The following is a 24,599-nucleotide window of genomic DNA, read 5'->3' on the forward strand; positions in this document are numbered from 1 at the left end:
TTAGACATAAATTTAAATCTGATGGAACCTTACAACGCTATAAAGCCCGTCTTGTGGTGAATGGGAAATGTCAGCAGGTTGGTATTGATTGCGATGAGACGTTTAGCCCGGTGGTCAAACCCACAACGATTCGAACGGTACTTAGTCTTGCTATTACACGATCTTGGCCTCTACATCAGCTGGATGTCAAGAATACCTTTTTACATGGAGACTTAGTTGAAACCGTTTATATGCACCAACCCCCGGGATTTGTTGACCCTTCTATGCCCCGTCATGTGTGTCGCCTCCGCAAGTCTCTTTATGGTCTCAAGCAAACTCCACGGACTTGGTATACGCGGTTTGCGAATTTTATTTTATCGAAGGGTTTTCGTAGTAGCATTTGTGACCAATCCCTTTTCATTTATCGTGATGGTCCCGACATGGCATATTTACTCCTTTATGTCGATGATATTGTATTGACCGCATCCAGCACACGCTTACTTCGACAGATTATTAAAGATTTATCTCAAGAATTTGCTATGTCGGATCTTGGCAAACTACACCATTTTCTTGGTATTCAGGTACACCGCAACTCTTCTGGCCTATTTTTATGTCAGTCCCAATATGCTCGTGATATTCTTACACGTGCTTCAATGGCCACTTGCAATCCGGTATCTACGCCGGTTGAGATTGGGTCGAAATTGAGCTCCACAGCCGGGTCACCCATGGCCGATCCTACCCTATACCGTAGTTTGGCGGGTGCGCTCTAATACTTAACCATTACTCGACCCGATATATCATATGCGGTACAACAGGTTTGCCTATTTATGCACGCCCCCCGTGAGCCTCATTTTGGTTTTTTGAAACGTATTCTGCGTTATGTCAAGGGTACTCTTGATCACGGTCTCACTTTTACTAAGTCTGCCTCCCATTCTTTAACTGCTTATTCCGATGCTGATTGGGGGGTTGCCCTGACTCTAGACGGTCTATTTCTGGTTATTGTGTTTTCTTGGTGACAATTTGGTGTCTTGGTCCTCCAAACGTCAACCCACCGTCTCAAAGTCTAGCGCAGAAGCAGAATACAGGGGTGTTGCTAATGCCGTTGCCGAGACGAGCTGGCTTCATAATTTGCTTTTGGAACTTCATGTTCCTATCTCTCGCGCTAGCCTCGTTTTCTGTGATAATGTATCAGTAGTTTACCTATCCGGCAACCCGGTACAACATCAGCGAACTAAGCACATTGAGCTTGATATTCATTTTGTTCGCGAACAAGTCCGCCTTGGGAAAGTTAAGGTTCTCCACGTTCCGGCCGAATATCAATATGCTGATATTTTTACGAAAGGACTTCCCAAGCATTTATTTACCAGGTTTCGCTCCAGTTTAAGCGTCCGACAAACTCCCGCTCCAACTGCGGGGGTGTATTAGTGATTATATATTATGTTTATATTATCTTGTATATCTTTTGATATAATTGACTTAGTTAGAAATATTAGGAGATATTGTAGCCTTGTAATTAGCTAACCACATTGTATTATTTTCCTATATATTCTAATGAGAAGCAAAACCCTAATCAGGGATTATCATTCTATCAGATTATTATCCGTGTATAACTATAAGCGGATAATAACCGTCTATAATGAGACGGACTGCTTAACATTTTAAATTTTTTATTCGAAATCATGAAAATGAATTAGTTCCGTTATAAACCACTACCTTAATCAAATTTATGTAAAAATGAATTACGTCAAGATGAGAACTTCTTGACGAGCTTGTCTCTTTTAATCGTGATAATGTCTTTTGATCGTGATAAATGATAATGATATTTAATCTTTTGGGGTTTCTTTAAAAAAAAAAAAAACAATTGGTCTCCCTTATGACGGGTTACCATTTGTGACGGATATTTTGTGAGATAAAATGGTAACAAAATGGGTTAGTGGAGAAAGGGGACCACATGAATAGTGTTGCAGAGAGAGAAAAAGTGGGTACATTGTGAGGTAAAATGGTATTCGTCTTCAGCTTGTGACGAATATGTTATGTCTTCAATGAGAATTTGTGTTAAAAAAATGACAAGCGAGTGTTAGAGAAAACCGTTAAAGGCCCGAATCACATATTTCCACCCCGCAAACATCCCCAACCAACCGTCCAATCGATATGAACAAAGATGATCTCACAACCGAGTCAACCCACTACAACTCGGATTGGACCGAGTTAACTCACGAGTGCCTGATCAACATCCTCTCGCGTCTGACATTAGAGGAGCTCTGGAAGGGAGCTATGGCGGTCTGCAAGCCATGGATGGAAGCTTGCAAAGATTCTTCTCTTCATAAAGTGCTTGATTTAGAACATTACTTTGAATCCTCCACTGAGTCGACTCGGTGGTGGTCTCCCGAGTTTGAGAGAAAAATCGATGGAATTCTCAAATCTGTTGTTGATTGGAGTGATGGGTCTTTGTTGGAGATCCGCCTTAGGCATTGTTCTGATCATTCTCTCGTTTACGCTGCTCAAAGGTTTGATCTTTTCGTCTTTCTTCCGAATTTTCGAGTATTTGCTCTGATCGTTCCCTCCGTCCCAATCATTTGTTTACATTTCTATCCTGTGTTAAGACGTATTTTAATTAAAGGTAAACAAATGATTAGTACTAGTATAAGTTATAGTATTGTACGGAGTATATCATAGCGTTGTGCAATTGAAATTGGTAGTTTGATGATTTGTTGATTGAAAAATGTGGCGGTGTTTGCAATGAATTGTGTTTGTGAATTGGGATAATAATTGGGTATTCTATAGTGAATTGAGGTGCGGGATGACAAAAGATTTCATGTCGAACCGTTAATTGTTGTATGTTGTGCTCATTGATCTTTACTAATTGCGACCAAAATGACAATTGGATATTTGGGAAGGTGATAGACGTGGAGTGGAATTGAATCCATAAAACAATAATTTTCGAGCGATCTTTCAATACTCACCTTGGACGATGACCTCTAGGTTGTATGCCAAGCCATTCAAAAAGGAAATTATTGTCGGAAATAATATTGGCAATGTGTCTAAGGGAATTCTTATGAAAGCTCTAAATTGTGTTAATGGAAGGAAACAGGATACATTTCCGGCTTTCCGCATTCATATAGGATTGTTTCCAGGCATATGTCTTGAATTTAGTTGTTTGTTGGCAATTCTACTCCTCTATGAGGCTCATTGAATTAGTTGTTTGTTCGGCAAAATGTCCTCTCATATGCACCCCAATCTTTGAAGCAATGTTAGTTTTTTTCAACTGCCTCTTATGCTTGGTGTCAGTGTAGGCTTACATGATTGTTTCCAGTTTGGCAATTATCTTTCTTTGGTTGATGAAATTTGTCTTATATCAGTTTTTTTACATCTTGCCGCGATTTGAAAACCTAAAAGGTGGAACGGGGAGTACGTATAACATGAAGCCGTGAATTATGTGGTTTTAATATGATGTGGATTTGTGCTCTTACCTATCTTCACGCCATTTTACTCTTTTGAATGTCTCTATGACTTGATTGTAGTATTATATCATCAAGTTTCAGTTCTTCTTTGACTAATACAATTTATAGGTGAAGACTGGTTCCTGGTTGCAATTTGCTGGGTTTAGCACTTTAGCCTATCTTGCAAATTATCTGGCGCATATTAGCCATATTTAATTAGCCATCTTTTTGAGGTGTATGGAGGTCACTTTGTCTATTACATTTTCTTTGCTAATAAGGTAGACGATTAGGATGAGTTTCCTCATGAAGAAAGTTGATTAATCTTATCTGAAGGCATCACACATCTTGTTACGTCCCATTTGAAGCAAGTGAGTTTTTTGAGGGCAGCAATGCTTCATTCTCTCGGTCTCTCCCTCTTAAGGGCTTGACCACATATGTTAAGTTGGCCTCATGGTCCTTATAAGACACATACCGGAGGCTTAATTTCTTTCACTTTCCCATCCAAATTTTCCAAACCACATGAAAGAATTTCGTTTACCAAAAGGTGGTCAATGGATCTGTCCATATCTTAGCTATAAAAAATAATCCCCCCTCCCTCTTTTCTTTGCATTCCCTTTAGACAATGCGTAAGAAAATGGGAATGTTCGATGATCATATCTGAAAGCTTGTAGTATTATTTTTTATTTTGAGAAAGGAGTATTTATGACTTCTTGGGCTAAACTAAATCAGTTTTTTAGCGTCGTAATTAATCCCCCATGTGGTTTCATGTGCTTTCTTACTAAAGTGGCCTAAATTGGATGTGAAGGACCAGTTTTCGTTAGATAGTCATGAGATGAATACTGATTATGGAAGGTACAAAGCGCGTAAATGTTTATTTTTTTTGGATTTATGGTGAAATAGAATAGGTAATAAGTTCCATGAAAACAAATGATCGGGGATGTATGCATGTGTACCCGTGTTGAAAATCTTAGAGATGCTGTTTTTCACTTCATAACCTAGCGTTGATGTTATGCAACTCCCTGACAAATAGACATTGCAGACAATTGAAATAACCATTATATTTGATCCATTGTGTTTAAATCTAAAGAACACGACATACTTCATTCTACGTGCAATGGCTGTTCAAAGAAATGTTGTGTGATTTTTTCATTAATATATATGCCTTGAAGGTGGTTAAACAACTTCAGACACTTCTACGGAAAGTCTTTGTGGCAGATCCGCCATTATAGTTGGTCACTTGGTCTATGGATCATGCATGTTGGTCTTAATGGTCTACATACACCCAGGTCTTTTTACAATTTTACCAATCAGACTGTTTTGTTTGCATGGGAGTTGATCATTTGAAATGCAAATGATATTCTCGGTCAATCTAACTGCTACTATTCTACTTAAGCCCTCCTGTTATGCACTTAAATTTCCATTTCTATTGAAGCCAAACACTGATTATTCTTTCACTCTGAAAGAAAGCAAAAAAGCTCACTAAAGTACTAAAGATGTGTTATGTTATGGACTTTTCCCTGTCAGTATAATGTTTGTTTTTAAAAGATACACGTATATTGCTGCTACCAATGATTTTTTTAGTAGTTTCCCTGCACCATTCTTACATTCGCGGCCCAAATTTTTGAAGTTTGTCTCCTCCAGCTTCTTCTCAGTATCTTATGAAATTTTTGTGGACTTAATAGTTTTTACCCTGTGTTTGACAAGACGAGAGTCTGGCTGTTAGAGAAATGCTAACATATAGATTTCATAGAGGCCATCCTGTCTTGGCTGACTGCAATGATTACGTTAGTTTTTTGTTTCTGTTTGCTCTCAGATGCCCAAAACTAGAGGTTCTCTCAATCAAAAGCAGCCAGAATGTTTCTGATACCGCTATGATTGAGGTGGCCAAGCATTGTACAAAGCTGAAAGAACTTGATATTAGCTTCTGCCATGAGATTTCTCATGAATCTTTGGCATTACTCGGAAGTAATTGTCCTGAATTAAAAATACTAAAACGCAACTTCATGAATTGGATGGATTCTTCTCAGCATAAGGGAATTGTGCCAAATGGATATCTCGATGCTTTACCCCAAGATGGCGATAATGAAGCTGCGGCCATTGCTAAATATATGCCAGGGTTGGAGGTGCTTGAGATAAGGTTCTTGAAGTTAACAGGTAAGGGTCTCATTATGATCTCCGAAGGATGCGTAAATCTGCAGTACTTGGATCTTTATGGGTGTGCAAATTTGACTAGTCGTGATATTAACAATGCATCTTTGCATTCCAAGAATTTGACGGTTAAGAAGCCGAACTTCTACATTCCTAGATCGGTCTATCACACCGAGAGGTATGGGCATTGGAGGCTTTATGACGAGCGATTTCAGACTGACATATTTCGGATTTAATCCCAAACCCCGCTATGTTACCCTTCCATGAATATGTCTTGGCAGCTGTTAATCCAAAGATGTAAGCGATAATAAAACCCTATGTAAAGTTTTAGAGATGAACTCGTCTTTTCTGGCAAACAAGTCTTGTATGAGACTATCTCATTCTTGAAACGAACACAAATACTTGTGAATATTTGATGTTCGTCGAGATGCTTAATAATGTTGTATTTCACAACAAAGACGGTCTCATACAAGAATTTATGTTTGTAGTGTATGTGTATTGTTCCCATTGTTTATACGGAATAATAGCCTTGTAATGTTGATGTTCTATTTTGGTATGACATTTGTAAATCTTGTTACTTTCCAATAGTTAATTGAAAACTATATACTCTGATCTCATTTGACGATAAGGTTATTCGAGGAATATTATGAATTCATAAAAAATTCGATAAATTTTCTTGAAAGAGTGAACTTTGAATTAAAACCACTCATAATGGTAAGTAGAGGTAGCCCGAGTGAAGCCGGACACCAATACTAGTAAAGACAATTTTGATGCACAGGGACAATTAGGACTAGTGTCTAGGATAGAGAATTGAGATTTGAGGATTAGCACGGGTAGTTGATCGTCTTAATTATCTAATATAATTACCCTCTTAAAACAGTTTGTGCTACTTTTACTTTTTGTTGAAAGTTTACTAAACAAAAGAATAGTGAATGGAAGTAGCATAAAGTATTTTAAGAGGGTAATTATCATAGTTTTTACCCGGACATCTTTCCCTTTAGCTATGAACCTTCTTTTTATTTTTGATATTTTTTTAATTTTTATTCGGACATCTTTTCATTTGTCATGAACCTTCTTTTTATTTTTGGGATTTTTAATTCAAACAATTTTTTGTCGACCCGAAGTAGAGAAGAAAGGATATAAAAAAATATGGATGTTGCTAACTCAAAATACAATTAAAACGAGTTCGCTGATATTACTACTATATTAGGTAAGAAAATTAATAAAACCGTGTTAACTTAAGAAAAATGTAACCATTTTATAATAATAAAAATAACCATTTGATTTTATGGTAGAATGTTATAACTAAAATTATTACTTTTAACTGTCAAAAAAAAAAAAACTGTCAAAAAAATTATTACTTTTAAAAATACTAAAGAAGATTTCCTAATTTTAACAGAATAATAATTATAAATAATTAAGTATTTCCTAATTCTAGTAGAAAAGTATTTCCTAATTCTAATAGAAAAAGGTGGATTAGATTAGATTAAATATCCATATATCCATTATATAACGAAGAAGAAATTGGGTGTTTTCACAAGCTTTATTTGATTTCGCCCCACTTTTCAAAGAGTACAACCAAGTTTCTCTATAGCTTGCAAATTTGCGAGGGAGATCACTGAAGAACTAAATATATAACGTCAACAAGAAGTAAGTATTGTCAGGTTTCTTCGTCCATCTTGCTGCACATAATATTCAAAATGTTACAAATTGTGCCTCGCCGTGAAAGTGAAATCAAGGGTTCGCCGGTTTTTACCTTTACTCAGAAAATCAATGCGGTTGAGCAACTCCTCGACCTTCTTTTAGACGATTATGCTGATTATCGCCACCCTAAACGATCAAAACTAGAAGATATTGACAACTCGGGTACCACCACAACGGTTATGTCTCAGTTAAAATTGTCAGATATCATGCAGTATGCTCAGAAGATCAGTTATACAACATTCACACCACCTGAGTTTGGTGCTGGGGGACCACTACGGGTGCTCTTCCACCGGCTCCACAAGAGGATCAGATGCGGGCCTCACAATTGTACACTTTCGCCAATCTCGATGTGGGCCTGCCTACTATAACCGAGCCTGATCCAATGTCTCCCCCCCTAAATTTATCATCCAGTATGCCCCCTCCTGGATGGAAGCCGGGGGATCCCATCACATTGCCTCCAATAATGGAATCAGCTCCATTGTTATCTCCTAACAATGTACACCAGCAACCACCACGTCCTCCTGTTCCTGCTCCTTCAAGAGCATCTGAAGTTGTACATGTCAACAGGGTTGACATCAATATTCTTGGTGATGATGACAGTAGTGATGAATATTCTACTTCTGAAGAAGATATCTCAGACGACGAGGATTAGCTAGCTACACTCGCGTTTTCGTGAATTTTAGTCGGCAATTCAGATATAAAGTTGCTATTTGTTCGGCTGTTTAACAGATGTTCCGTCAGTGGGTGTTTGTATTTCATTCATTGTCCTTTCAGATGTCCATATAATTAAGTGCTTTTGTAACATTGTCCAGTATTTGAGTATCATGGTGGCTTTAGGTATTTAGCGGCGTTTTCCCGATGTCAGATGTTATGTATTCAACTGCTCTGTATGACTGTATTAAGTGCTTTTGTAAAATCGTCTTTTTTTCTAAATGACAGTCTTGTCTATCTTAGTCCATCTTAATGGTAAATATACTGCATTATTCTTCGTCGCAAAGTAGAATTAACTTTTATAGCAAAAAATTAATGATAAGTAGAGGTAGCCCGGACGACGCCGGACACCAATACTAGTAAGAGCAAGGAAGTTACAACCGTGTTGTTGGTCGCGCTGTTGGCTGTATAAGGTGTATCCACTAGAACAACCTGCCTAAGGATGCCTCGTTCATTCTCGTTGTTGGTCGAGCTGTATAAACAAACCTTTTTATTAAAAGTATCTGTATTAAACGTTAAAACTCATCTAACTTACCCTTCAATTAAAGTTATTTTCATTAATGAAGAAGGGATAATGTACAGTTTACTATATCCTGGAACACAAAACCATAGTTTAAGTTGCCTTCATCAATCAAGTACGTATTATGAAAGCTAAGTATATAATTAACAGAGTATGTTCTTGCTAATGACTTTTGAGTTATCGTAAGAGTTGCGGACAAAATGTATGATAAAATAAGAAATTGTTAATGAAAAAAAGTACTCCGTATACATTTAGATTAACTGATCCTGTTTTTGACCGTAAACATATGAATACTTTTCAAATTTCAGACAGGACCCCTAAAATCTCAGGGACGACTCTGTCCACAAACAGAGCAAATAAAGCCAATTACTAAGGTTACGGTAATAATGTTAGTAATTGGCTTTATTTGCATTAGAAGCTAAAACCGAACAATTCAGAGAATTCAGGAGGAGCATTCCATTGATCCTTGTAGTAAGATTTAAGCCATGGTGGTGGAGGGAAGATTGAGTTACAATCATCGTCATGTGATAAACTTGGACTCGCAACTTCATCATCATCCTGTGGTTTGCGGAATATGCACTTTTGAAAACAACCCTCAAAAGGCACATGGACTCGCCCGTAGTTTTGCATCAATTTATCAGGAACATATTTAATGGTAGATAATACACCGGCTTCCCCAATCCCGTCTGCTTCTGGTACGACAAAAGACGCCTCACCTAATAAGAAAATAACTTGATCTGCCATCGCTTCTAGGCCTTCCACATATTCCCACTCACTTTCGTCCTTCTGGTTGTCTTTCAGAACGTATAAGCGATTTGTTTCACACTGGTCGCTCTGATGTCGTACATGGTTGATGTAATACAGTCTGCCTTTGCATTCGACAAAGGAACAATTACTGAGGTAACAACCCCTGTCGATCATGAATTGAGTCGCAGGGGATTGACTCGGTGAGAAACACATTCTAACTACGACTGTGAACGGCCTGATATCATTCTCGGCTATGCTTACCAAGTCGATAACATATACGTCACCACTGTCCATTTCAATGGCATAAAATTTACCCTTGTGTATGGCTATATCAACGAACAAGGCAAATTTATCGTCTTCCCCAATTTCATCATCGACAATTTCAACAAGACGGTCTTTATGGGTTTCATTACGAAATTTCAAGAGTTTTGTCCACTTGGTGTCCCCCTGCCTCCAAAAAACTAAAAACCCAGAACAGCTCAAGGCTAGCACGGTAAAAAGGGTAAAATCGTTATCGTTATCATTTGAGGTAATAACTTTACGAAGTGGCTTTTGTGCGCTAGGTTCGAGCTGAAAGAGTACGTGGGGAAGAGAACGGTATGATCTCTTTAAAGTATAAGATCGGTGAACTTCCCGGATTTGATAGTCTAATAAATTATCAATCTTAGAAGTAATACAAAAAGGGTGATACATGTAAAACAGGCAGTAAGTACCGTAGAATGGATTGCGCATTCGGTATAGATTTTGGGCTCGTTCTTCGGCCCTAACAAGCCAGACTGCCTTCGGGTTTTCAAGAGGAGTAATAAGGTAAAATATGTTCTCGACAAGGTAAAAAGCCGTCTCAGAGAGGGAGACATCGAAGGAGTTGGGTATATTGACACGTTGGTTCGGGGTGGCGATTGTGAGAGGAACGGAGGCGCGCCATGAGGTGCACACCGCACGTAGTCGACGTCGGACATCGGTTTGTAGTTGTGGGTCAATGTGTTGTTGCCATATTTTGTGTAAGAGTTCATCAAGGAGATTACTCCATTTTCTATGGCTATGCTTATTTTCATCTTTTGGACCATCCATGTCCATGATTTGGATGAAAATTACGAAGAAAGGAATGAGAGGTTATAGTATAACGTATTTGACGTGCAAATGTGCAATAGATTTTGTCATAGTCCACTTACGTATTACGGAGTATATATTCTTGTGGACTTCAATTAATTGAAAAGAGTGGTTCTTGTATTCTTGTCCATCCAAATCAGTGAAGATAATCATTTACTCACAAATGGTCAAGATAATGAAACTGTTAGACGTAAATATCTTTGTATATTTGGTAGTTAGTCATTGTATATCTTTAGTCGATATCTTCCCGTATTATTCTCCTAGTTAGCTAGTTAGTTTCCTTGTATGTAGCTTATTGTTTTGACTAGGTTTCCTGTAACATATGAGTATATATTTGCAATGACCATAACTCCCAAATCGGGGATTCCAATTACTAACATGGTATCGAGCTAAAGGATTAAAATTTCGATTTTTTTCCCGATCCTGCTCTCTCGTTTGTCTTCTTAATTTTTCGAAATTAAGCCCCTGCCTCACGCACCATTATGACGAACGATTCTTCCCCAAAACCACCACTGCATCCCGTGTATACCGTCACTAATATCCAAACAAAGTTCGTGTTCTTGACGGCACGAAAGTCACATACGCATCTTGGGTTCGCCTCTTCAAACTCCATGCCCGAGGATATAAGGTTTTGTCGCACATTGACGGCACACCTGCTCCTGCCGAGTCCAGCGACTCGTATGCGTCGTGGGCTGAAGTTGATGCTCATGTGCTCCAGTGGATATACGGTACACTTAGCGACGATCTCTTGCCCCGTGTCCTTGAAGATGACTCCACTGCCCGTGCTGCTTGGGTCCGGGTTGAAAACATCTTCAACAACAACAAAGGGGCCCGCGCTGCTGCCCTCGAGAAAGAGTTTAACACTCTTCGTCTCGCTAATATGCCTTCCCTTGAAGCATATTGCCAACGCCTTCGAGAACTCGCTGGAATGCTCAAAGACGTCGATGCCCCTGTCACCGATCGTCGCCTCGTAATTCAACTAGTTCGTGGTCTCCCTGGTGAGTATGATACTGTTGCTTCCTATATTAATCAAACCACACCCAATTTTGAGACTGCCCGCAGCATGCTCGAATTAGAATTACATCGAAAAAATGGCAATGATGAACCGGCCACTGCCTTGGCAGCACCGGCAACCCCCTCCATCCGACCCTTAGGTCGACAACACCCCTAAAGCCTCTACCCAACCTTCCCTCGTCCCCCTGGTAATAGCAATAACAATAATCGCTATTATCGTCGTGGCAATAACAACAATACAGGCTCCTCAAATAATCAGTCTCGCCAACAACAAAATCAAATCCCCCAGACCCCACCTGTTTCACCGTGGACCCCTTCCTGGCCATCTCCGTGGACCCCCCCGCCATGTCCTTACCCGACCTACCCTGGTTGGACCCAACCATGGCCTGCTCAGCCATGGTCTACCCCTTCACCTCGGCCCTCCTTCTCTCGTCCTCAGATGAACACTCGTTCTCATGGCCAAGCTTACACCATGGACACTGAACCACCGCAACCGACTGATTTAACTCAAGCCTTCCAAGCATTGTCGGTGCAACACCAAATGGAGCCATGGTACATGGACACATGCGCCTCTTCTCATCTCACTTCCGACCAAGGTATGATTACTAGTCCTTTCAATACGAGCAAAATTCGTTCCATTTATGTTGGTAATGGCAATAGTATTTCCGTTTTGGGTTCGGGCACTTCCATGATCCATACCTCCGACCGCACCCTCCAATTACGCCATGTCCTTCACACCCCTCACATAATTAAAAATTTAATTTCCGTACGCCAATTTACCAAGGATAATAATGTAAGTGTTGAATTTGATCCCTTTGGTTTCTCTGTGAAGGATATTCCGACTGGGAAAACGATTTTGCGGAGTGACAGTGACGGCGAGCTATACCCCGTGTCCAACGTTCCATCCTCGAGTCTTCCTCATCACAAAACAAGTCCTCCTACTGCTCTCTTGGTCCACGCTCATGATGTATGGCACTCCCGTCTCGGTCATCCCGGGACTAATATTTTAAGTTTATTAAAGTCCTCGAGTCGTATTTCATGTAATAAACCAGATAATATTCATGTTTGCTCTTCATGTCAAATTAGTAAAAATAATCGTCTGCCTTTTGTTCATTCGTCATCTCGCTGTCTTGCACCATTTGATATCGTCCACTGTGACTTATGGACCTCGCCCATTTTAAGCAAAACCGGTTACAAATATTATATGGTCCTTGTCGATAATTTTTCTCAATTTGTCTGGGTCTATCCATTAAAATATAAGTCTCAGGTGTTCGAAAAATTTCTACAATTTCATACATTTGTGCACACCCAATTTAATATCAAAATTAAGACATTTCAATGTGATATGGGTCGGGAATTTGATAACCATAGCTTTACTAATTTTGCCCAGAAACATGGACTTGTCTTTCGTTTCTCGTGTCCACAAACATCTCCACAAAATGGAAAATCCGAGCGCATGATCCGACGCTTAAACAATATCACTCACGTGCTTCTTCAACACGGATCACTCCCACCCTCGTACTGGGTCGATGCACTCCATGTAGCTACACACCTCCACAACATCCTACCCACCTCCACATTACATTTTCATACACCCACTTCCGCTCTTTATCTCAAACACCCGTCCTATGACCACTTACGCATTTTTGGTTGTGCTTGCTATCCCAAATGTCCGCTACACGTCCTCATAAACTCGCCCCTCGCTCCATTCAATGTGTCTTTCTCGGGTACCCTCCTAACCAACGAGGTTATCGCTGTCTTGATATTACCACCGGGCGAATTTATGTGTCCCGTCACGTCACTTTCGATGAAAGCGTTTTCCCATTCGCGTCCTCTTCACAAGCCCAGCCTGACCCCTATAAATTTCTCGCCACACCACCTGACCCACTTCACCCCCTCCTTTATGACGCCATATCCACTCCCCTGCCCACCGCCAACACTAACCAGCCACACCCCGACAGTAACCCCACTGAACCCGCCACCACCTCACCTGTTCGTACCCCTACTCGCCCTCCTGACCAGCCCCTTTCCCCACCTACAACGCCCTCTGACCAGTCCCCTCCCACGACATCCCCTGCTTCCGCCACATCCACCCCAACACCTCCTCCCCCACCTCCTCCTCCCCCACGTAAACCACTCCAGCCTACCCACACCATGTCCACTCGTGCTATGCACGACATTTTTAAACCCAAAGCCTTAGTTGCTTCCTCTCCCATCTCCTCATTACCTAAATCCCCTCACCTTGCCCTTCAGGACCCAAATTGGAAAAATGCTATGCAGGACGAATTTTCCGCATTGATGGACAATCATACATGGGATTTGGTACCTAGACCGGCTGATGCTCCTATTATTCGTTATATGTGGTTGTTTCGTCATAAGTTTCATGCAGATGGCTCCCTTCAGCGCTATAAAGCCCGTCTTGTTGTCAATGGCAAGACTCAACAGGTAGGGATTGATTGTGATGAAATTTTTAGTCCGGTCGTCAAGCCAGCCTCTATACGGACCGTACTTAGCCTTGCGGTATCACGCTCATGGCCCATACATCAACTAGATGTCAAGAATGCATTTTTACATGGTAATTTGGAAGAAACTGTATATATGCATCAACCTCCGGGCTTTGTTGACTCCTCCGTTCCTAGTCATGTGTGCAAGCTTCGTAAGTCACTTTATGGTCTTAAACAAGCGCCTCGCGCCTGGTATCACCGCTTTTCCACATTTATTATTTCGCAAGGGTTTACGAGTAGTAAGTGTGACACCTCACTATTTGTTTATACTTCTTCCAATGCAACGGCCTATCTGCTTCTTTATGTTGATGATATCGTTTTAACCGCCTCGAGTTCCACACTACTTCGGTCCATTATTTCCCGTCTCTCCCAGGAATTTGCTATGACTGATCTCGGTACTTTACATCACTTCTTGGGAATCAACGTGAGTCGCTCCACTTCAGGTCTATTTTTGTCACAAACTCAATATGCTAAAGACATCCTGACTCGGGCCAACATGTCTTCGTGTAAGCCATGCACAACACCTGTGGAACCCGGTGCTAAACTTAGTGCAGGTTCGGGTCCTAAGGTCGAAGATCCCGCTCTTTATCGTAGCCTAGCTGGTGCACTACAATACCTTACTATTACCCATCCCGACATTACATATGCTGTCCAGCAGGTATGATTATTTATGCATGATTCCCGTGCCCCGCATCTTCAATTTTTGAAACGTATACTGAGGTATATTCAAGGCACCTGTACTCGTGGTCTTACCATCCGTCCTTCCCAGTCACATGCCCTCACTGCCTATACCGATGCTGACTGGGGTAGCTGCCCCGACTCACGCCGTTCAACCTCCGGATATTGTGTTTTATTAGGTGACAATTTAGTGTCCTGGTCCTCTAAACGTCAAGCTACAATTTCTAGGTCCAGCGATGAAGCTGAATATCGCGGGGTTGCTAATGCCGTTGCAGAAACGAGTTGGCTACGTAACCTTCTTCTTGAACTTCATGTCCCACTCCGTAGGTGCACCCTCGTTTACTGTGACAATGTTTCAGCCGTGTATTTGTCCGGCAATCCGGTTCAACATCAACGAACCAAACATGTCGAGCTCGATATCCACTTTGTTCGTGATAAAGTCAAGCTTGCCGAGGTCCGTGTTCTCCACGTCCCCTCGGAATATCAGTATGCGGATATCTTTACTAAAGGCTTACCTCGACACCTCTTCGACCGTTTTCGATCCAGTTTGGGCGTTCGGTCTCCTCCCGCTCCAACTGCGGGGGCGTGTTAGACGTAAATATCTTTGTATATTTGGTAGTTAGTCATTGTATATCTTTAGTCAATATCTTCCCGTATTATTCTCCTAGTTAGCTAGTTAGTTTCCTTGTATGTAGCTTATTGTTTTGACTAGGTTTCCTGTAACATATGAGTATATATTTGCAATGACCATAACTCCCAAATCGGGGATTCCAATTACTAACAGAAACACTTCACCATTTCTCATCTCATTCATTTAAAAATTAGTTGGCGTGAGAGATAACAGCTCTTAAATTTTAACTGAGTGGTTAGATATTCGATTTTTGACTCATGCGAACTAGGGGCGGAGCCAGGAATTACTATCACCACGGGCTAATTTTTAAAATTAAACACGCGTTACATTATCTTACCCGAGGCGGCCGAGGGACCGAGGGACCGAGTTAGGATCTAGGGGCGCCAAAAAATTCCAGCAAGGGTAAATCGGTAATGTCATATGATAAACTATAAAAAATACAAAAATTTAGCTGAATTTCCGAAATCTCCAATGTAGTGGGGGCGAGCGCTCATGATGTTACATATTAGCAATGTTGTCAGAATCGCGATTCGATCCAACGATTCTACGATTTTACGATCCAAAATTTCTTGACCGATCCTGGATCCTACGATTCCATCACAGTTGTAGAATCTTACGATCCTGTTAATTTGAAAATTTCTAGAGATGGGATCATAATACAATCCTGAGATTTTACGATCCTACGATCCGATTCCATAATTAAAAAAATTAATTTAATATATATTTTTATATAATGACACCGTAAACTCAAATTTTGTGTAGTTGTAGAAACATGTTCATACAATGACACTAAAATCATTATTTACCAATATTTTATAAAAAAATATTAATAAATAAGTGTTTTAATTTTCAATTATATGTTTTTACCAAATAAAAAATTATAGTTAGTGAGTGAAAATATGAAGACGGGTATATTAGGTTAAAGGTAATTTCTCATATCACCATCAATGATAATTACAAGCATATATAGCTACAACCAGACTCCTAACTTTCCTAAGCTAGACTTAATATTTAGGTAACTAAATATCTACTTTACATATAATACATTATTTTCCATATCATATTTGATGGGGCATATTCTGCACCGCTGACCAAGTCAACATATTGAGCAAGGTCAAAGATATCCACAGCAAGTCAACGACTTAGACAGCCTAGCCGATGCAGTCCATCGGCCTGTCAGCCTGGGTCTCGGCATGACAACCTGCCAGCCGGGACACATACCCGCGTACTCATATCCAAGACCCCTCGGCGGTGAGTCAACAGGGCCTGCCGGCCTGCCATAGGTCCCTCGGCCGAGGGGTAGATCAGTCTTTCCACCTGCTAGCCACTTGGCCACTTGGCCACTACGTGACAAAAGGTGAAAGCCTATAAATACTCCTCAACCTTCATTGAGGAAAGGATCCAACTAATCCACAACGAAACCTAAATACACTATTCATCTGGTAATATCTTCCTTATCTCTCTACAATATACATTCAGCCAAGTAACAACTTATCCCTTAAGTTTACTGACTTGAGCGTCGGAGTGAGTACGCTTGGCACAAAGCCAAGACCTCAGTTCGTTCATTGTTGCAGGAGAGGCCGAGAGGAACGATTAAGACCAAAGGAGAATCTAACTCAAGACATCATTCAACAAGCCACGGGTGGTAACTATACTTGCTCTGGAATTACGCCCGGAACAATTGGCGCCGTCTGTGGGGATTGACACTAGAAGCTAGTCAAATTCATTCCCAAAACAAAAAATAAACAAAACAAAAAACCCGCCCAAAAAGCTAAGAGGATGTCGAAACAACAAGACGCAGTCGTGACCGACGAAACCCCATTCTACCAGGATGATACCTTCAACAATTCTGGAGTCGTGCAGCCCTCCACCGGCGGAGTAATCCAACCGGAGTTCGGGATGCCAATAATACCGGACACGCCGCGCCCGATAACCAGGTCACCATCATGGGACATGTGGTTGACATAGCAAAACTGAAAATGGTCCTGGACCTAATCAGTAATACGCCTGCTCACACCGTCACGCCGACAAGAGCGGCGGAAACCGTCCAGAGACCGGGGCCCAAAACGTGACTCAGGAATTTGAACGGAGCACCGGGAGAAGCGACCCGCCAAGTCGCGGGGAGCCCAAAGTGGGCGTGGTAGACCTAAGTCCTTCCCGCACTCATGGGAGGACAGCGTCCCCGCAACACGAACGAGGCTTACCCCAAAGGAACCAGAGGAGTCCGACTCAGCAGAGTTGGAGAAGAAGTCCGAGTCGAAGAAGGAGTCCTTCCCGCTACGAGGAGAGGAGCCGGATTAGAAATGCGAGGAGCCGATCGCCGCGTGTCGTTCGACACGTGGTCAGACAGCCCCTCAACGCCTACGTCTTAGAAGTCCAGGTGCCAACTAAGCTCAAGTTGCCACCCCTATCATACAAAGGAGATAGTGACCCACCCGACCACGCCGAGGCTTTCGAGTCTTACATGTCGGTATGGGAGCAGCCCGATGAGGTCTGGTGCCGAGTTTTCCCAACAACTTTGCATGGGATGGCTCAAAGTTGGTACAAAGGGCTTCCCGACGGCTCGGTATACTATTACGCCGACCTAAGAGACGCCTTTCTAGCCCAAAGACTCTTGCAACAAGAGAAGGGCCGTGGAGACATCGGACCTCCTAACTATCAAACAGGAGGGGGGCGAGTCTCTACGAAGCTATGTGAAGAGGTTCGATGGAAAGGTCCAGCAGATTCGAGAAATTAATCCCGAACCGGCGACCTTGCGATGAAGGGCCTCCCGAGGGGAGACTTAAAAAAAGAGCTCATCAAGTGCGGAGGCCCGAGCTTAGATGCCGCCATGAGGATGGCCGACCAGGCCATCAAGGTAGAAGACTATCACAAGACATGGGTCGGCCCCGGCCGAGGCCGAGCCCTCCGAAAAGAAGAGCCACCGGGAGGACAAACCGGATGAAAGACGCCGTGACAACAACGGGTCACGGTCCGATGAAAGACGCCGTGAGAATAATAGGTCACGGTCGGACAAGTCTGCCAGAAACAGGACTCGACAGCGCCGGGTGGAGTTCGGGAACGTACCACCGGGCGGCGGTATAGTGATAAAACCCCTCTGGTCGTATCTGCCGCCGAGGTCTTCGCCCTGAGCAAAAACGAGGGCCAGAAGTGGGAGAGACCCCCAAGCCAAAAAGTGACGGTGACACGAGCCGATCTTTGTGAGTACCACGGCCACACCGGCCATCTAACCAACGACTGCCGGCATCTGAAGAATGCCATTGAAGAGCTGATCCGGAAGGGGAGCCTCGGCAAGTACGTTGCCAAAGGCCAAAAAACTGACGCCGACAGTTCAGGTAAGAAATCCGTCTTGAACGGATAGGGGTGATCCATGTTGTCATCGGGGCAAACGAGAACGGAGGGTCCGCTCATGGGCACAAACGGCACCTGAACGAGCTATATCAGGCCATCAACTTTGTGCCCAACACAGCGATCCCTGCTTCCAACATCCCCGATATAACCATTGGAAGGAAGGACTACGAAGGAGTCATCGCTCCTCACAGCCACCCACTTGTAGTCAATTTGGACATATCCAACCACCTAGTCAAGAGGTGCCCGATTGACACAGCGCGTACACGAACATCATGTTCGGGAATGCTTCCTCGGCCTCGGCCGAAAGTCAAGGACTTGAGCCCCGCACCAACCCACTATACACTTCTCTGGGCCGGCCTGGTACCACTGGGATCAATCAGACTCCCGGTGACATTCGGCGAAAAGAATGCGGCTAAAAATGTCCTAGCTGAGTTCGTGGTCATTGACGGCTCGTCCGCCTACAACGTTCTCATAGGCCGAGTCACCCCGAGCGAGGCCGACGCAGTGATGTCCATCCGGGCCCTAACACTGATGTATGTCTCGGACCGGGGGAAGCGCATAAGCTCGTCTCCAAAGACGAGAATGACGAGGTGGTCAACGTCCCGGATAGCCGCCGGGGATGCAACATGCAATCCCTCAAAGTGGCAAAGAAATCGAAAAAAGGAAAAGTCTATCCTTACAACGGGGGGCGACCTCATGGATGTAACTAGCGGCCGACTAGGACGGTGTGCCTTTGATAGGCCATTAGGACGCCGGTAATCTCGGGAATACTCTATGTAGCGGCGGAGGTGTCCAAAACAAATTGTGGGCATCCCGACGCATGTTTTTACCGATGAAAAATCGTCCGTGTCTTCCATCAAAGTGTTCATTTTTCCCCTAGTCACTAGGAAGCAGAGACGCCACTCACACATCATACCCGACAAGAGCGGTAGTCTTTATCGATGTGACGCCACTCACACTTTGTCATACCGACAAGAGCGGTAGTCTTTATCGATGTGATGTCGGCTCACACTTTGTCATACCGACAAGAGCGGCGCTCCATGAAGAAATAGGCGCCGTCGCAGTCACCCCAAGTAGTAGACGCCACGGCAGTCACCCCAAGAGGTTTGACGCCGTCGCAGTCACTCCAAGTGGTAGACGCCACGACAGTCTCCATGAAGAAATAGGCGCCGTCGCAGTCACCCCAAGTAGTAGACGCCACGGCAGTCACCCCAAGAGGTTTGACGCCGTCGCAGTCACTCCAAGTGGTAGACGCCACGGCGCTCCATGAAGAAATAGGCGCCGTCGCATCACCCCAAGTAGTAGACGCCACGGCGATCACCCCAAGAGGTTTGACGCCGTCGCAGCACTCCAAGTGGTAGACGCCACGGCGCTCCATGAAGAAATAGGCGCCGTCGCAGTCACCCCAAGTAGTAGACGCCACGGCAGTCACCCCAAGAGGTTTGACGCCGTCGCAGCCACTCAAGTGGTAGACGCCACGGCGCCAATAACAAGAAGCGATCTTTGGCTCACACTGTCACACACCGACAAGAGCGGCAATCACCACCAGGAAGCAGACACCTCGATGGTAACGACCAGCGCAGGTGATACTCGCAAAGCGTTCAAAATGCCTCAGAAGCGTTAACACGATTGGGATACGCACTCTAGACCGCCTCGGCCAAGCCGAGGTGGAAACAAAAGAGACACTCAATTAATAACGCAAGGAGACAACCCAGACGAAGACATAGACGCTAAAGTACAATTGAGACACTCAAATACTAGCGCAAGAAAAAGAAGTGAGGTAAAAACCTCGGCCAGGCCGGAGGCAGAAGAAACGAACTCTTATTAAAAATGTTCAACGAATTACAAGAAATTACAAGGATAAGCCAAAAGACAAAAGGTTACAGATATCATCTCCCTATGTCCGTTGTTGCTCGCCATCAGCAGCGGCAGCGGCACCTTCTTCGATGGGTAACCCAAATAGTTCCTTTAGCGACCTCGGCTTCGGCGGCCTCAGCCTTAGCCTCGGCAGCCTCAGCTGCCCTTGCCCACTCGGCTTCCTTCTTGGCCGCTTTAGCCTTCTCAGCAAGAGTTGCCTTCTCCGCGGCCGCCTCCTTCTCTATCTTCGCCCTCACCGCCTCCTTGGCCTTCTCCGCCACGGCCTTCTCCTTGGCTTCAAGCTTGTCATCAAGCAGCTCATCATATCTGCCCCACGGAAAGGAACCATCAAGAGGGAAGAGCTCCCCAATCACTTCCCTAGCAGCTCCTTCGGCCAAATCCCGGAATTCAAAGACACATGTTAGGGAGCATGACGGTTTGGAGCATCTCAATGTCCTTCTCCTTTTGCCCGATGACGGCCTCTTTGCTCCGAATCACCTCCGCCCGGGCCTTAAATAGGTCCCCGGATTCGTTCCTCTCGCTGGAGGTAGAGGTCGGCGTGCCTCCGAACAAGTTTACACTTCTCCAGCGAGCTTCGCGCCTTCGGCTGCCGCAGCCTCGGCCTTGGCTCTCTCAAAGAAGGACCTCCTTTTCGGCGTCCCCGCCCGAGTTTTCTTTCACCAAGAGCGCCTTCTCAAGATCTCTCCCTAAGCCTCTCGCTCATTGAGAAGATCCACTTCGCCTTCGCGGCCACCTTCTTAGTGGCATTAAGCTCAAAAGCGGATTGAGCCACGGCTTTCTCCTGCTCTACGATACGAGCACCGGTAAGATCGTTCCACCTCGCCAGCTCCTTGATCAACTCCGTGCCTTCCTCTATAAGCTGGGAAACGGAAACCTTCTGGGATGAGGAAACAGTGGTGACATTTTGATCACCGGCCTGTAGCTGGGAGAGGGAAGCCTTCTGGGACGAAGAGTTCACGGTGACGTCTTGATCACCAGCCTGCACAGAATCCCCCTCCACTTGCTGCTCAATAAGAGCGGCGGACGACTGCGGCTGATCTACAAAATTTAAAGTAAGCATCAGTATCAACATACACAGACATGCCGGAGAGCCTGTCACCGGCAGCGCCTATGGAACCGGCTAAGTCTGAGCCACAAGATAGATCAATACCGTGCTTCGCCTTCTTGGCCGAAGGGCGCATTTCCTCGTCGGCCAGCAGGCTAAACGCAGCGGTAAAGGTCATCTGCTTTCTTTTACGGACAAGGGGCGACCCCTCCTCTTCATCGGAGTCATCCCCATTGGAGATATAAACGATCTCCACCGTCTCCTTCTGAACAGGGGGGATGGAAGGCGGAGCCGATGTCGACGCCATCACCGCCGAAGGCTTTGTTTTTCGCGTGTGGCGCGGCATGTTACTTACAACCTTCGCCTGGGCCTCCACCACATTCAAGCTTTTCAGCTGCTGATCCATAAGATCATTCGGCGACGTCCTGCGGTCATGGGCTAGAGCCTTGGGATGCAAGTTAGCAACAGTTTTATCTTTGTGCAGCCCTATTCTCCGGAGGATATCCTCAGACAGGTCCGGTCCAAAGTGGCCTGCGAAAGAGACAAAGCAAGAGTTAAGTAGAAGAAATAAACCAAAGTTCGAGACACAATGAGAACGGTGATGGGCCTCACACCGACCCCACTCACCCTGCGCTAAGGCCGGTATGAGGCCGACATGGCAAAGCGGCTCATCCTGAAGAATGATCTGCGTTGGGGGGATCCATCTTTTCGGCAGCCCACTCTTGTCCACCTCAAAAAGCCTCATCGCCAGCTTCTCGTCCTCCTTAAGAAGGACCTTGCTGGCATCCATTTTAAGCTTCTTCCGGGTGACCCATCTGTCATGCTCCGCCTTAGTCTCACACCGCAAATTCACTTGGTGCTGAAAGGAGAGGGGTAGCGGATAGTCATCCGGCACCTTAACATACACCCACCGATCTCTCCAGTCTTTGCAAGAAGTAAGTTTGTCAACAGAGACATAACCTTTCTCCGTGTGCACGCTGTACCAACCAACGCGGCCAGAGATTGACGGCTGGAGATAATGAAGCCGGCGGAATAAATTCACCGTCGGGGCCTCCCCCTTGAAGAGACAAAGCCACACAAAGCCGACTATCGTCCTCATGGCCAACGGATGCAGTTGGGCCACAGCGACGTTCATAGCTTTAATGATGGCCATGACGTACTCATTCAGCGGAAACCGGAGCCCGTACTCCAAGTGTCGCATGTATACGCCGGTATGGCCCGGCGGAGGGCAACAGACGGCTTGACCCTCCTCAGGGATAACAATCTTGTACCCCTTGCCAAAGAAGAAATGGCCCTCGAAAAACGTCTCACCAGAACAACTAGCCAACTTATGGGTCCAAGCTCGGTCAACGCGTACCTTACAAACGTCACCGTGATCCATAACGTACTGCCTCACCTCTTTGGGACGAGCCTCTTCAGCATCATCACCAAAATCGTCTGCGTCATCATCGACATCAGAGTCATCCTCCCATTCCTCCAAAATTCGAGGATCGACTTCAGGAGAAGGAGACCTAGGGCCCCCAGGCCTTATCAGGAGGGCGTCCAATTTCTCCCCCTCATCAAGACGCGACGGGGACCCCCCCCCCCCCCCCCGCGTCGGTTTGCTAGGCCCGGCATCAGCAGAAGACATGTTTACAATAATAACTTATAGAGTTAAGAAATTGGAAAGTTTGTTTACCTTGAAGAAAAAACACTCGCCGGAGTAACAACTCTGAGAAATAGGAGACAAAGAAGCCTTTGAAAGTTTAGAGAAGAAAATTTTGGAGAATGAAATTGGTGGCCAATTTCACGGGATAACTGCCCTATTTATAGGGAAAAGCCCATAAAGAAGGACCAATCAGCGAACAGCCCATGAAGCGTCGACCAATCAGCGTGCAGACATGTGTTGGACATGCAACCACGGGATGTCAATCGTTGCAACAGTTAGACGTCAATCAATGCAACAGTGACCAAGCGTCTTCAACACGCCTATTCATATCTCCTTGCCTATTCACCTTCCTCAACGAATTCCCAAGCACCAGCTCTCCGCCGGCCACATAATCAACCAAGCTAAGAAGCGCCGGCCGGGGGCAATCAAAAACAACCGGCACACTCAATCCTGGTCTCGGCCAGCGTCACTTTCTTTTCCACATCGGATGCCCTTTACACATCCATGTGGAGGGGGGATATGGTACGGCCTAAGAAAGACCAGGCCGAGGTAAAAGAGGCCGCCGCAGAAGAAGCCGATGCAGGAAATTTTCCACAAATTACTTACGCAGAATATACGCACAAGCATACATCGGAGCCCATACCACGGCATAGACTACGCTGGGGGCAAATTGATGGGGCATATTCTGCACCGCTGACCAAGTCAACATATTGAGCAAGGTCAAAGATATCCACAGCAAGTCAACGACTTAGACAGCCTAGCCGATGCAGTCCATCGGCCTGTCAGCCTGGGTCTCGGCATGACAACCTGCCAGCCGGGACACATACCCGCGTACTCATATCCAAGACCCCTCGGCGGTGAGTCAACAGGGCCCGCCGGCCTGCCATAGGTCCATCGGCCGAGGGTAGATCGATCTTTCCACCTGCTAGCCACTTGGCCACTTGGCCACTACGTGACAAAAGGTGAAAGCCTATAAATACTCCTCAACCTTCATTGAGGAAAGGATCCAACTAATCCACAACGAAACCTAAATACACTATTCATCTGGTAATATCTTCCTTATCTCTCTACAATATACATTCAGCCAAGTAACAACTTATCCCTTAAGTTTACTGACTTGAGCGTCGGAGTGAGTACGCTTGGCACAAAGCCAAGCCCTCAGTTCGTTCATTGTTGCAGGAGAGGCCGAGAGGAACGATTAAGACCAAAGGAGAATCTAACTCAAGACATCATTCAACAAGCCACGGGTGGTAACTATACTTGCTCTGGAATTACGCCCGGAACAATATTATTTACCAAATCTCGACTAATATCTTCTAGAACCGTCTAGCTAATTCTAACACTCCGCCTCAAGTTGGAGCACTTGGTAGTCCGAGTCCCAACTTGAACTGCAAATGATCAAATATTTCTCCGCCTAATGCCTTCGTAAAAAGGTCAGCAATTTGTTCTTTACTTCTCACATGAAACATACTGATATTACTCGTGACCAAA

At 44.5% G+C, this 24,599-nt stretch overlaps 2 protein-coding genes and 1 pseudogene across 2 annotated transcripts; all 3 read left to right on the top strand.

Annotated features, from left to right (window-relative positions):
• Window positions 1–2,041: 2,041 nt before the first annotated feature.
• On the top strand, window positions 2,042–6,181 carry LOC141597173 (F-box protein SKIP1-like). Its single transcript, XM_074417544.1, has 2 exons — window positions 2,042–2,486; window positions 5,233–6,181. Exons 1-2 carry the CDS (start codon window positions 2,131–2,133, stop codon window positions 5,801–5,803), a joined length of 927 nt encoding a protein of 308 aa, XP_074273645.1. The 5' UTR covers window positions 2,042–2,130; the 3' UTR covers window positions 5,804–6,181.
• A 1,086-nt stretch (window positions 6,182–7,267) lies between these two features.
• LOC141595637 (mediator of RNA polymerase II transcription subunit 4-like) lies at window positions 7,268–8,121 on the top strand (annotated as a pseudogene).
• Window positions 8,122–10,522: 2,401 nt separating this feature from the next.
• LOC141595638 (uncharacterized) lies at window positions 10,523–12,240 on the top strand. Its single transcript, XM_074415601.1, has 3 exons — window positions 10,523–10,570; window positions 11,078–11,357; window positions 12,206–12,240. The coding sequence occupies exons 1-3, from the start codon at window positions 10,523–10,525 to the stop codon at window positions 12,238–12,240; spliced, it is 363 nt and encodes a 120-aa protein (XP_074271702.1).
• The last annotated feature ends 12,359 nt before the right edge of the window (window positions 12,241–24,599 follow it).

Source organism: Silene latifolia, chromosome 8, assembly GCF_048544455.1.
Source record: "Silene latifolia isolate original U9 population chromosome 8, ASM4854445v1, whole genome shotgun sequence".
Taxonomy (NCBI): domain Eukaryota; kingdom Viridiplantae; phylum Streptophyta; class Magnoliopsida; order Caryophyllales; family Caryophyllaceae; genus Silene; species Silene latifolia.

What these genes read in the sequence shown, in the direction of transcription:
- LOC141597173 (XM_074417544.1), top strand. Translation starts at nt 2,131, where the DNA reads ATGAACAAAGATGATCTCACAACCGAGTCAACCCACTACAACTCGGAT. An exon ending in CTCGTTTACGCTGCTCAAAG is followed by an intron (nt 2,487 to 5,232) that starts GTTTGATCTTTT and finishes GTTTGCTCTCAG; the next exon opens with ATGCCCAAAACTAGAGGTTC.
- LOC141595638 (XM_074415601.1), top strand. Translation starts at nt 10,523, where the DNA reads ATGGTCAAGATAATGAAACTGTTAGACGTAAATATCTTTGTATATTTG. An exon ending in TAAATATCTTTGTATATTTG is followed by an intron (nt 10,571 to 11,077) that starts GTAGTTAGTCAT and finishes CATGTGCTCCAG; the next exon opens with TGGATATACGGTACACTTAG. An exon ending in ACTAGTTCGTGGTCTCCCTG is followed by an intron (nt 11,358 to 12,205) that starts GTGAGTATGATA and finishes TTCTCTGTGAAG; the next exon opens with GATATTCCGACTGGGAAAAC.